Source organism: Phaenicophaeus curvirostris, chromosome 4, assembly GCF_032191515.1.
Source record: "Phaenicophaeus curvirostris isolate KB17595 chromosome 4, BPBGC_Pcur_1.0, whole genome shotgun sequence".
In the NCBI taxonomy this organism is placed as follows: Eukaryota; Metazoa; Chordata; class Aves; order Cuculiformes; family Cuculidae; genus Phaenicophaeus; species Phaenicophaeus curvirostris.
Genome location: NC_091395.1, coordinates 58,996,863 through 59,008,943, shown reverse-complemented (window position 1 = coordinate 59,008,943; position 12,081 = coordinate 58,996,863). Strand labels below are relative to the sequence as shown.

General features: G+C 38.6%; 2 protein-coding genes across 2 annotated transcripts in view; both read right to left on the bottom strand.

The window, feature by feature from the left end:
* The window catches only part of DHX15 (DEAH-box helicase 15), a 45,374-nt gene extending 33,571 nt beyond the window's left edge, over window positions 1–11,803 (bottom strand). Inside the window, exons 1-3 of the mRNA XM_069856208.1 lie at window positions 11,688–11,803; window positions 5,606–5,951; window positions 1,059–1,252 (exon numbers count right to left, since the gene is read on the bottom strand). Coding sequence (XP_069712309.1) covers window positions 1,059–1,252; window positions 5,606–5,951; window positions 11,688–11,755 — 608 coding nt within the window. The 5' untranslated portion in view covers window positions 11,756–11,803. The remainder of the gene's footprint in view (window positions 1–1,058; window positions 1,253–5,605; window positions 5,952–11,687) is intronic.
* Window positions 1–12,081, bottom strand: part of CCDC149 (coiled-coil domain containing 149) — a 457,725-nt gene that overhangs the window by 347,647 nt on the left and 97,997 nt on the right. The gene's annotated exons all lie outside the window — the stretch shown is intronic.

Here is a 12,081-nt window from a genome sequence, read left to right as displayed (position 1 = left end):
ACCTCTGCTGAATCACTCACTAGGTTGCTTGAACTAATCTTTTAATCAACTTTTTTTCTTAAAACAGTAACATCAGTAAACTATTTCCAATAAATTAATAAGTTAATTACAGTAATTTCTATTTGAAAACTTGAAGAGCGTAAGTGAAATCAGAGTACCATGGGAAGATCAGAAGAATTAAAATAGAAGGAGAAACAAGGTTAAGTGACATTCATTACTAGTTTGTACACTACCAGCAGTAGACTTCCAGGTCTGCAAGTAGAGACAGGAAAATAAAGGGAAAACCCCCTCCTAAATCCTAGAAATATTACTTATACAATTTTGTCCCATTTTCTGTTTGCGAATCCGTACACCTTTTGCTTCCCCATCTCAGTTAAATGTGGTTCTACACATTAACTTTATTACTAGCCTTCAATTACTTGTGTGAGCAAAAGAGAAGACATTTTTGATAGAAAAACTATTCCTTGAACCACACTATGCAGAGCCCTTTGTAACTAAGCATTCTGAACGTCATCTGTGAATGACGTATTAGGCAGACCTGCTTCCACCTTTACAGCACAGGAATCCACAACAGCTGACAACTAAAATGCTATGGATTGTGTCCCAGAGTAAGGTATAGGACAGTTTTGAAGCTCAGTGGAAGTTCTCCTTACTGCAGTAGGCTAGTCAACTTCATCAGAATTACCCTGAACAGGAAGACACCACAGACAAACGTCACCTGAATGCACAGAATAAAGATAAACTGAATGCTGAAAGGCTTTGTCATCTGAATAGCACCTTAATTATAAAAATACCTTTTGATCTCCCTCTTCTCTATCGATCACTTAGAATTAATTTCTATAGGGTGACTCAATTTTCAATTTTACTCAAGCCCCACACCCCAAGTTTCTCTCAGCGCATGCTATGGCTTCTGCGTCTTCTCCACTCAGACACAGGAAGTGCCTGTCCATAGATTCCATGCCTCCTCATGACTCCTTTCGTAACTCTGCCCACACCCTCTGCGTCCCCCCACCTCCAAGTAAGCTGTTATACCTTTACCTGACAGTTGCCATACTTACTTCAAAATGGTTTTTGCACTACTACAGTCTTCAAATCGAATAGAATAGCCAACCTCCTGGCCCAGCATGACATCCATCTCATCAGCAACCCGCTGTGCCACACTCATTGCAGCAACTCTCCTAGGCTGGGTACATGCTACTCCCCGCTTTGGTCCAGGTAACGAGCGCATGTAGTCAACACACCACTGAGGGATCTGTCAAGAACAAAATTCAGTTTTAAACACACTTCGAATGGCCAGATGTTATCTGTAACCTTTGTATTGCATCAAATAAAGTTAGCATCTCCACAGAACTGTAACTAACTGCATGCATCAAATTCTCCAAAGCATGAGAGCAGAATGACTCGTTGGTTGGACCCAATGCCACTAAATAAAGCACACTCACATTAAGCATGTACATAGCAATCTTCCTAGTCATCAGTGAAATACGTAGGTTCATAGTACCTTTAAGCACTGCCAGATCAGTACCCAATACAGATATTTAGCAGCAGTAAACACGCTGCTAAACATGCAGTCAAAGCAACCAAAATTAAATTTAGCACTTAATTTTTGAGATCCATACAATTTACTCTTAAGTTTTACCGCAAGCAAATAACACACTGTGCCTTTAAAAAGTAACATTTATTAATACATTAGGCAAAAACAAGTATTTTAAAAATCATTGTAGCCACAAATCACAACAAATAAAATTAACAGTTATGTTGATTTGGTTAATTACTGTTCTTTTGAAATTTTATTAATCAAGTATGAAACCTCCTTGTTTTCCTTCCTGTTAGCCCTCATTTTATTTGTCAGTCAGCAGTTTTCTGCTCTTATTAGGAATACGGGAACAGTAACAACTATTCAAAATAATATGCTTTATTCAGAAGAATTTCCATGGTCAGTAATAGTTTGATGAAGATTGATTATTCTTAACAAGTTCTCAGTGTAACATTTTATGAGGGAAATCTCCAGGCATAACTAGTTCCAAGACTACAGATCAAATAAAATCCATCACTCCTCTGTAATTGCTTTTCTTAAAAACTCACACTTACACAGGAAAAACACACAATTAAACATTATACCAATGCAGATTAACAGGAAAAGTAGTATAATTTAAACCAGGAACATTTCTGCTCTAAAAATACCATATTTCCAGAGTAAAATGGACAATAACTGAGCACTAAAACACATTCAAGTAGGCAAGTGTAGACTGTAATGAAAACCTTAGGTTTTTTAATGGAGAACTTTTTTTTTTAAACAGAAGTAAGCAAAGACTATCAAAATATGACAGGAGACAGACTGCTGAGAAAAGAACTCAAATTTCAGGAAATCCTATTCAAAACTAAAAATAATAGCAGCCCTTGAATACTGAGAGCATAAGCCTGAAACCTTACCCTGTAACACACACCTACAGTGTAGAGACAGGAATTTGCTTCCCAATCACTAATAAGGACTCAACTCTAAGCATATTAGGTGAAGCTTTTTGACTTTAAACAGAGTAAGTCTCAAAAAAAAAAACCCTTGAAAACAGCAGGTCTGTTTGGCCACAGTAACATAATATAAAACTTAATTGAGAAGTAGTTTCCCAATAAACAGCGAAATCTTCAGCACTGGTGCTAAATGAAAGAAAAGGGTTACATAAGACTTTGATGTGTTAAACTAATTTAGATGACTACCAGAATACTTCTGATATCCATCTTTAAAGAAACATAAATGACAGGAAAAAGGACTGTGCCATACTACATTTTCTACTTCAGTCATGACTGGAAATATACTGAACACTTCCTATCAAGTGTTCCTTGTAAAAATCTAACAGTTAATCAACTACACTGACAAAACACCTACAAATCACCAAAAGCTTTGGCTTTCCTTAAAAAATAGCCATTTTATCAATATCAAAGCATGAGAAATAATTTTAGTTAGCACCCCTTACCCTCAAGGACTTGCTCAATGAGGAGAGGTTTTCAAACATAACATCCACAAAGATGATGAGATAGGGACTACATATACAATGACCTCTAGGGTCAAAAATAAATGCACTGAGGGCTGTTTAAGACTATTTGAAAGTCATGTTTTTAAAGGAACGAAGGTAGGAGAAGGAAGAGCTGGTTGTGCTCCTGGCTCTTCTGAGCCACTTTAGTGAACTTTCTCAGTTGAAAGTCATATGGTAGCGTTTTCATTAACTGAAAAGGTGTCAGGCTTTTTACTCATCTTAAATCTCCAAGGACAGCAGGAGATCAAGAATCGCCTTACTTTTGAACTTTATCTGACAAGCAAAATTGTTGACAAAGTGGCATCCCTTACATTATCTCAACAAATGTCCTACCCTTAATAGTCAAGGCTCTCAAGTAAAAGCAGATGCTACTCTATCAATTCATTTATAGAAGATATTTAAATTATTATACCAGCACTACATACAAGCCCATGTTTAAGAGGAAGCACATGTAATTACATCAAGTACTTTACATCTTTCTAACAGAAATTCAGCACACTTGTTCCACTACTAAGCATTTTCTGAGAGCATTTTAAGAAATTGTTAACTTAAAACATTGTCTACACTACAAATCAAGCCATTGCAAACACTGAAGATGTGAAAATTAATAGTCCTGCCTTCCAATATACTTATTCAATGCTGCAGAGGTTTAGTCTATGTGGAACAAAACCTTCAGAAAAGTTTTATCTCCTGTTGCTTCCACTGTCAAAGCTAAGTATTCCCAAACCTGAGTGCTCTACAAGACTAAAGGGAAAATGTGCAAACTGTAATAATAGAAGATACTTGACTTGCAGAAGTTCACTCTCGATAAGATTGTCTACTAATATATAGTTTTCTACTATCACCAAGAAAGGGAAGATAATTCTGGAAGAACAATTCATTATATATTTCAAATAATGCCAACTTCATACCAATACAAGTATAAATAGTTAGCACACACCTTCAGTCTGAGCATTAGAGGATTCCTTAGGCACAGATAATTACATATCTTGCTCTGATCCATGAATGCAAGGAGAATAAAAACAACCATCCCTCAACTGGTTTTGAAACAGCATTTGATCACGAAAAGAACATGACACTATCGCATTGAAAACAAGGTTTTCACTAAGTGGCATAAGGATCATTTTCAATGATATGTTCCTACATAGATACACTAAATTGCTTCAAAATGCATCCATAATCTCAGAAAGTGAGATAATTCAGAGGAAGCAGTGAAGCTTCCAAGATGCTTTATTTGCTTTCAGTAGCTTGAATCTCATTTTTAAGAAAAGGTACCTTAGGTTTCTTAAGTCCTTCCAAAATATAACGGTAAAGTAGTAGGACAATTCACGAAAAGCTTTGATCCTGAGGAATGACATGATAGTAAGATGTATTTGAAGTTTAAGTCATAGATATTAAGAACACACATCCTTTAGATCTTTCAAAATTCAAATCATGCAAGACCATATATCTCTAAGTAACTATCTAATCAAACTTTTCTGAAGAATTCCTACAATTTGCAGCACAAAGGCCATATAACTTCAAATATTTCAGGTACAGCTATAAAAGGTACCCAGTGTACTATGTCCTTCACATTTCTAGAGATCCCAATTTAATTTTATTACTAAAAATTTATTTCTGTAAGACTTCAGAGTAAGTTAGCTACAATCCATTTTATAAAGATATTTTATAAAATATCCTTTGATTTTTATTTTCTGCCTAGATAAAAGGAATCTATCAGGTTACAGAATAAAGAACTTTTTTACATCAGTCTTCCACATATATTTTAACCAGCAAACCAGAGGACAGATTGAAGTCTTGAGCAAGTTTTCCTGCTATAAACTTCTGCTATAAAAGTGGTGTTCCTTATAGCTTACATATTCCCTGTTTACTGGTCCCCAAAATTCTTCTTTAGAGCTAAGGAGGCTCTGCATGTTATCACCAGTTTTGGTGCTGAAGAAGTTTTTTAAAAACCATGAATCTACAAGTAAACATGATGTTAACTGCAGCACTGGAAAGCTGTATGACCTCTGAAAAGCTTCAATACCAAGGAAACACAAGTCATTTCCTCTTAAGTTTGAGTATCACCAAAACAAATGATCTAATCAGAACATGTCAAAACTGTATTTGACATTTCAGTTCTCCTCAAGTTCATAGCACTTAAATTTCATAAAACATTAACAAGTCTCCATGTCTGTATTTTTTTCCTACTTTCTAGCTGCTACCTATAAAAACAGCTAAATAAACTACAGATCTAAGTTTGGGACCACCTCAGTTTGTGGATTAGTACACATCTGTCATGTCATTAAAATCTCTTGCCTTCTTTTACCAAAAAGATAACTACAAATCATAAAGCCTAACAGAAGCAGGGGCCAAAGAACAGGTCTGGATTGTGAAAAGGGAAGACGCTGAAAGTTTCTTTTCACTATCACATTCAATAAGCAAATAAAACATTCATCAAATCAGTTTTGCTCACAGTTTGTGAGATCATCTTACCCAAGGAATTTCAAGAAACCAAAGTTTTACCCTCCCGCACACCTAGCAACAGTCTCAAACCTAACAAAACCTGCAGTATCATACGGATAAGAACTCACCTGTGTTGTTTTACCAGACCCAGTCTCTCCAACCAGCACAAATGACTGATGTCTAATCAAAATATCCGTAAATCTTTCTTTATATTCCCAGACAGGAAGTTGTAGCCTTTTTTTCAGGATGTCATAATATCGTGGTGTATGTGGTAGATTTGTGAAAGGGTTAATACTGTGTGGAATCATAGCTGGTTTTATAGTTGGTAACCCAGCAGCCCCATAATAGGAAGAGTTAGACGTGGGTCGCAAATCTTTTTCCTTGTCCCTTTCTCTGTCACGATCTCTATCTCTGTCACGATCCCTGTCGCGATCTTTACGGTCATCACGGTCCCTGTCCCGGTCTCGGTCCTTCCTATAAAGATTGAAGAGACACATCATAAAATGATATGTTTGAATATTTAAATATTCATTTGAAATATTTAAATACTTAAACGCAGCGTAGGAATTTAAACACAAAGCAAATTTAAAAGTATAAAGTAGATATAAACCAAATATTTTAAAAAGCCTTGCAAACAGCTACCTGGAAAGATAAGCATCAAAGACTAACAGTGTATGATACATACTGAACATTAAATACACAATTACATTCATCATATACAAGCACTGCCACGGTTCCCCTCACTACAAGCAAGACTGAAGAAAGCTACCACATGGAGAGCACCATCTTAACTCGCTTCGTTTAATGGTTATAAAGAACCATCTGAACATTCTAGACTGTTCTCACAATTCTTCCCATGCCTACTTAGTGCTGCTGCTGCAGAAAACCAGTCTTCTTGCCTATCTACAAAGCAAACTGTGCTAACCCACAACAAACTAACTCAAGATAAGTGAGCCCTGAAGAGTAGTTTGAATTTAATACCCCACAATTACTTCGTGGCTTTTTTTGTTCAAAGTCTTCCAAACAATCAACTTTGATATAGAGATTGTTAAATTGGAAACCTGGACTTAAAGTCAGCCACTAGAGTTCAGAGACTCATTCAGGTTGGAAAACACCCCCAAGATCATCAAGTGCAACCATTAACCCAACATTACAAAGTTGTACCATATTCACTGGCATTCAACTTGTTCCAAACATTAAGCCAAAAGAAGCTCATGTCACTTGCAAAAAAAAAAAAAAAAAAAAAGTTTATTTTCACTGGTTATGCACTTCAATTTCAATCCCTGGCCTCAGTCTTTGGGGCAATTTCCAATTTTGCAAATCCACGTACTTATTCTTGCATATAATCTCACTTCCCTGCAAACACTGAAACACCTGCAAATAAATCCACAGTTTGACCCAAAGAACTATAGCTACATGCTGTGTAAAAATCCCAAACTTACCCTAATACAGCCAGGCCCTGCTTTAAAAAAAAACCCAAAACACTACATCACGTTTTAAACTAGTCTAAATCAAAAGGTTAGTGGCATCATTGCCTGCAAAAATGAGGATATCCTCACCTCCAGCTTCTTTTGTGCATTATGTTAACTGGAATCTCATCAAAAAGGAAAACCAACAGGCTAAGTCAACAACAGCTTCATAGTAAACACAGATAAAAACCTTTTTAGGAACGTTCATTAAGGAAAAACAAAACCTTCCCCCCTTCTTTAGCAGCACTCAGGCACACCTGAAAGTACACAGCATTTCTGCTGAGGGAAAACTGTTGCCCAACACTTCTCTCCACACCTTTCTTTTTTTAACTTGCAGCTGGCATTCAAAAGTAACTGGTGAAGTAATAAGTAAGTTTCTACCTAAAGGGAAGATGAAGTCATCAAGACTGTATTAGTATTTATTCTATAAATTTCAATTCAAAGTGTGCTGCACATTGGTAATAACTACCATTCTTATTCCTGTATAAATGAACGCCATCTATGCGGGCTGCATTTTTTTCCCCTCAATACTTCAATATGTTACAGTTTCAGAGATTGCTGCAGTAAGTTTTAAGATGCGCTTGTTTTATCACACATCTACTGAAAGTAAAGGAAGTTTACAAAACACAAGTTACTATCACTTAACTAACTCACTTTTATACAGATTTTCCTAAAGCTGTGGATGCTGAATTGGCTGAAAATTAAGGCTCTTTTAGATCATTTTCTTAGATCCGAGATACGATAGCTTCAACATTACTTCTAACACAATCCAGTATTCTAAAAGCTAGAAATCTCTTCTCATTGTAAAATGGCAGGCTAATATTGCAGAACCCATCAGATTCACAATTTCCCTGTGCAAAAGTTACTTCTGTTACAAACTGAAGGAACTTGTGTCCATTATGCTACACTTAATTGTAGCAGAGTCTAATAGCATTTATCAGACAATAATGAAGCTTTGGACTTGTAGTCAATGAGGTATTCAAAATAAGATTTTTAAGTATCTACAAGTATTGGGACAAACAAGTTCATGGTCAGACAGTAACATCATTAATAAGAAAAGGAAATAAATAAAAGCAATTTAAGAATGGTAAAGCCAGGGTAAAATGCAAAAACATGGTAAGAGCACACACTTCACTGATGGTAAGAATACGACACACTAATAATTGGGAGGCTTTGGTTTGGTTTGTTGTGCATTTGCACACTTCTGAAGGATATCTATTTTCATTGATAGTGTTAAAAAAACCCAACACCAACAAGACAAACTACTCCATAACCGTTTGTTTAAACAGTAAGATGTCAAAAGCTTCTATATTGCAGACCATCAAGTTTATCTTCAGGCATCCTTCTACCTCACAGAAACCAGCACTACTGCTAGAATCAACATACTCATGCTGTTGCCAACGCTTCCCAGGTGCTGTTTTAAGCACTTCAATGCCCTCGTGAAGAACAAGCCCTTCACCACTGTTAATTCTAACTAGGATGGGTACTCTGATCTAGCCTAACACACACTTGTAGCACGAGGGAGAGGGCAACACTATTGTCTTCTGTGCTGGTAGCAATTTGTGCTGGCTTTAAGCACAGATAAAAATACAACCTCAGAAAAAGACAATGGATTAAATGGACTACAGATACAATCCAGAATGGAATCCACCATCTCTCAGTTTCTCCATTGAACTCTTACAACCATTTAATCATACAAATAAGAAAACAAACCCATCCAGTTCTACCTACCTTTCAAAAGTAAAAAACTACTTACAGGTTAATCCAGAGAGTTGTCTCTCTACATTTAAAATAAGAAATAGTAGTGGGGGTAATCAGCACAGAAAAAACACAACATAACATGCCCTTAAACTTACTCTCCAACACGTATCTTCTTATAGCAATACTTTTCCCCCTAACAATGTCTCCCAGTCTCCTATTATTGCTGAAACTTAGCAGACACATCCAGATTCCCTTGGTCAACAAGAGAAAAGAGGAATGAGAGTTAAGCTGCCATATGCATTTACTACACTTTCTAAACATGCAACTTGGCAGTTCTTCAGTTATAAAGTGTCACATGTAAGTTACTTATCATTATTGCAGAGAAGACTGACTCCCAACCCAGAAGTGACCAGTAAAAGAATCATAATTTAACCATATTTGTCTTTCGCCCAAGTCCTGTAACAGCCATCATAAAGCAAAAAACCCACTCTCCTCCTGTTTAAGTGAAGTAGTCTGGTCTCCTATGTACTTTCACCTCCTTATGTCCACACATACATAATATACACACAAGTGGAGAAAAAACGCTGCAAAAAATGAAAATATAAACAAAGGTCATAAGGTAAAACCCCTGATTATCATAGTGAAAGTCTAAGCACATCTAATAGAACATCAGTGGTTTTATCCATTACTAGACGTGGCAATAGCTGATGCAAAAAAGGCCAGAACAGCTAAAGGAGAACTTCTGTTCTATACATTAAAAAAGTTCCCCAAAGTACCATTAGTGAAAATGATACATCCCACAAACACAGTAACTGTGATGTTACACAACTGAAGTTAATTATGTTAGGAAAAAAATGAACAGATTTTAGATAGTATGCATGCAATTCACACAAACACTGTAACCGAAAGTTTTCCATAAAATGCCACTTTTTCCAAAAAGTTGTTTACTTCATAGATATAAGTTAGGGCTGGTCTTCAAGGCTGGAAGAAAACAAGATGCTGCGCCAATGTTTAAGGTTACACCAACAAGTACAAGTCTGTTGGCCTGGCATGGTTGCCATGTAAAGCCACACATGCGAATACAGACCTCACTTAAAAAGGAACTAAAAATATAAACTTGTTATTTAGTCACATGGTCCAGTGTGAATGCAAGATAAACTACTATTCCGCATATGAAGAGGTAACCATGCAGGGAGTGAATTCAGCTTAATTCAGCTCCAAATCCAACAAAATTGCAAAAAAGACAAAGGGCATGACATGTACATGCACGCTATTAACATGAATTACTCTGCGCATCCTCCTCACAGCCCTCCAAAAGCTGTGAGCCAATCTGACCTAAAATAAATCAAGGCAACTTAACATTAGCATGGTTTGTGCTACATGAATTAAGGTTTTTAAGTAACATTAGAAAGCATAACACTCAATTATGCTTATAGTGACTTGTTCTCAGCCCTATGAGACTTAATGCTATTTTTGGCAAAGGAAGAGGAAACAAAGAATGGGGACAAGACCGGCACTTGTATAGTTTTTAGGTGCCATAAAGGTCAGACTTCTGGTTAAAAGTTTTACCTGGGGGGACATGTACACATCGATTACAGCATATACAAAATGGTAAGACTATGAGTTCAAGAGGACAACAGATAATCAGTAAGAACAATGCCAAATAATAAAACCATACCAAAACTACAAAACTCAACAACATACAGACAAGGAAATACTGACCTGTGATTATCTTTACAGCCAACCATGACAGTTGTACCACATTTAAATGATGCCCAGTGTTGGCATAACCAGTTGAAAATTTTACAAACATCTCTATGTAAAAAAAAGCTGCATATGTACTACTTTTCCATAGAAGAATCATTTCAACTTATAGCAAGCCACGCAAAAAATGCATTAAAGGAGTTAAACAACTAAACATGTTTATTAAAAAAAAATAAGATTATGGTGATGCCACACACAAGAAATATATTTTGAATGATAAACATTCACTTTTGTTTACCAGAGAAAAATGCATTAAACTTTAGGAGCTAAAAAATGAAACTATACAAGCTCACCTTTAAAAAACGGCACATTTCACAAAGACTGTTTATCAATGAACACTAACTGCTACAGTGGACTTCTAGTTCCTGCAAGCTTCCAAAGCAAGATTAAGCATTTTTCTCAGATGAACGCTCTGGATCAAAACAATGCTGTTGAACTTTAGAAAGTGATTAATTCACAGAAGTCTACTGCACTCCATCAAGAGGGACAGACTACATCAATACAGTATCTATTTATATTCATTTATACTTCAGAAATTTACTTGAAAGAGCCACTCCCTCCCCTCCAATGAGAGGATAAGAGATTATACAGAGAAGGCCCTAAGCTACTACGTAAAAAGGACAGCACCAGGGTATTGTCTATGTTCCTTAATGCAATTTCATTAACCTCAACGTTACAACATGCTAAAGCTTGTGCAGCACAGCCCTAGGGCTTTTAACTCTTATGAAACTACGAAAAACGTAATAAACCCTCCTTCGGCCCCCACCCCAAAACCCACTCCAACACAGATTCTTACTTAAACTCAAGTATATCCCTGCCGATGACTGAGTGAAAGACGTTAACAAAGGGCTAACGTTCCTTACAGCCCAGGCGCCAATCATACAGGCGGAACAAACCTCGTGCTGACCTCTAGAAACGTATTCGCCAGACCCCTCAAGCCACAGGGGAGGAAAAAGGAGAGAAAGAAGAAAAAAGAACAGAAAACCAAAACAAAACAACCAAGAAGATGGGCGGGTAAAGCGATAAAGAAGGCCGGGAGCGGCGGACAAAGCGGCGCGGGGACTCGGCCCGAGCCGCAGGCCGCCCCCAGCTCCGCCGCGACGGGAGCCAAGCCCCGCTGGCCCGGCGGCTTCTCCCCCTCTCCCCGCCGCAGCGAGGCCGGTCCCCGGCCCGACGCTCCAGGGGGCGAGGACGGGGACCGGATCGCTCGGGAGCCGATGCGAGGCTTCCCCCCCCACGCCACAGGCCGCGCTGCCCGGGCCGCGCTGCGCCTCACCCATCGCTAGTGCGTTTCTTGCTGGAGCTGTAATCGTCCCCCAAGTCGAGGCGGTGGCGCTTGGACATGGTGGCGGGCGGGTGGGTGGGTAGGTGGGTGTGGGGGACCGGGCGGGCGGGCGCGCTCTCCGCTCCCCGAGCAGCGGCAGCCGCGGCGCCGCGAGGCCAGGCACAGCCGCTAAAATGGCGGCCGGAAGGAAGCGCCGGGGCTGCGCGAGGCGCTGGCGCGCGCGGGGAGACGGCGGGGGAGGGAGCGGGAGGCGGGGCCTCGGCGCGCGCCCAGTGATGGTGGCGGGATGGGGGTCTCGGATAGGGGAAGGTTTGGGTTGGAAGGGACCTTGAAGAACATCCAGTTCCAACCCTCCCTGCCGTGGGCAGGGACACCTCCCACTAGA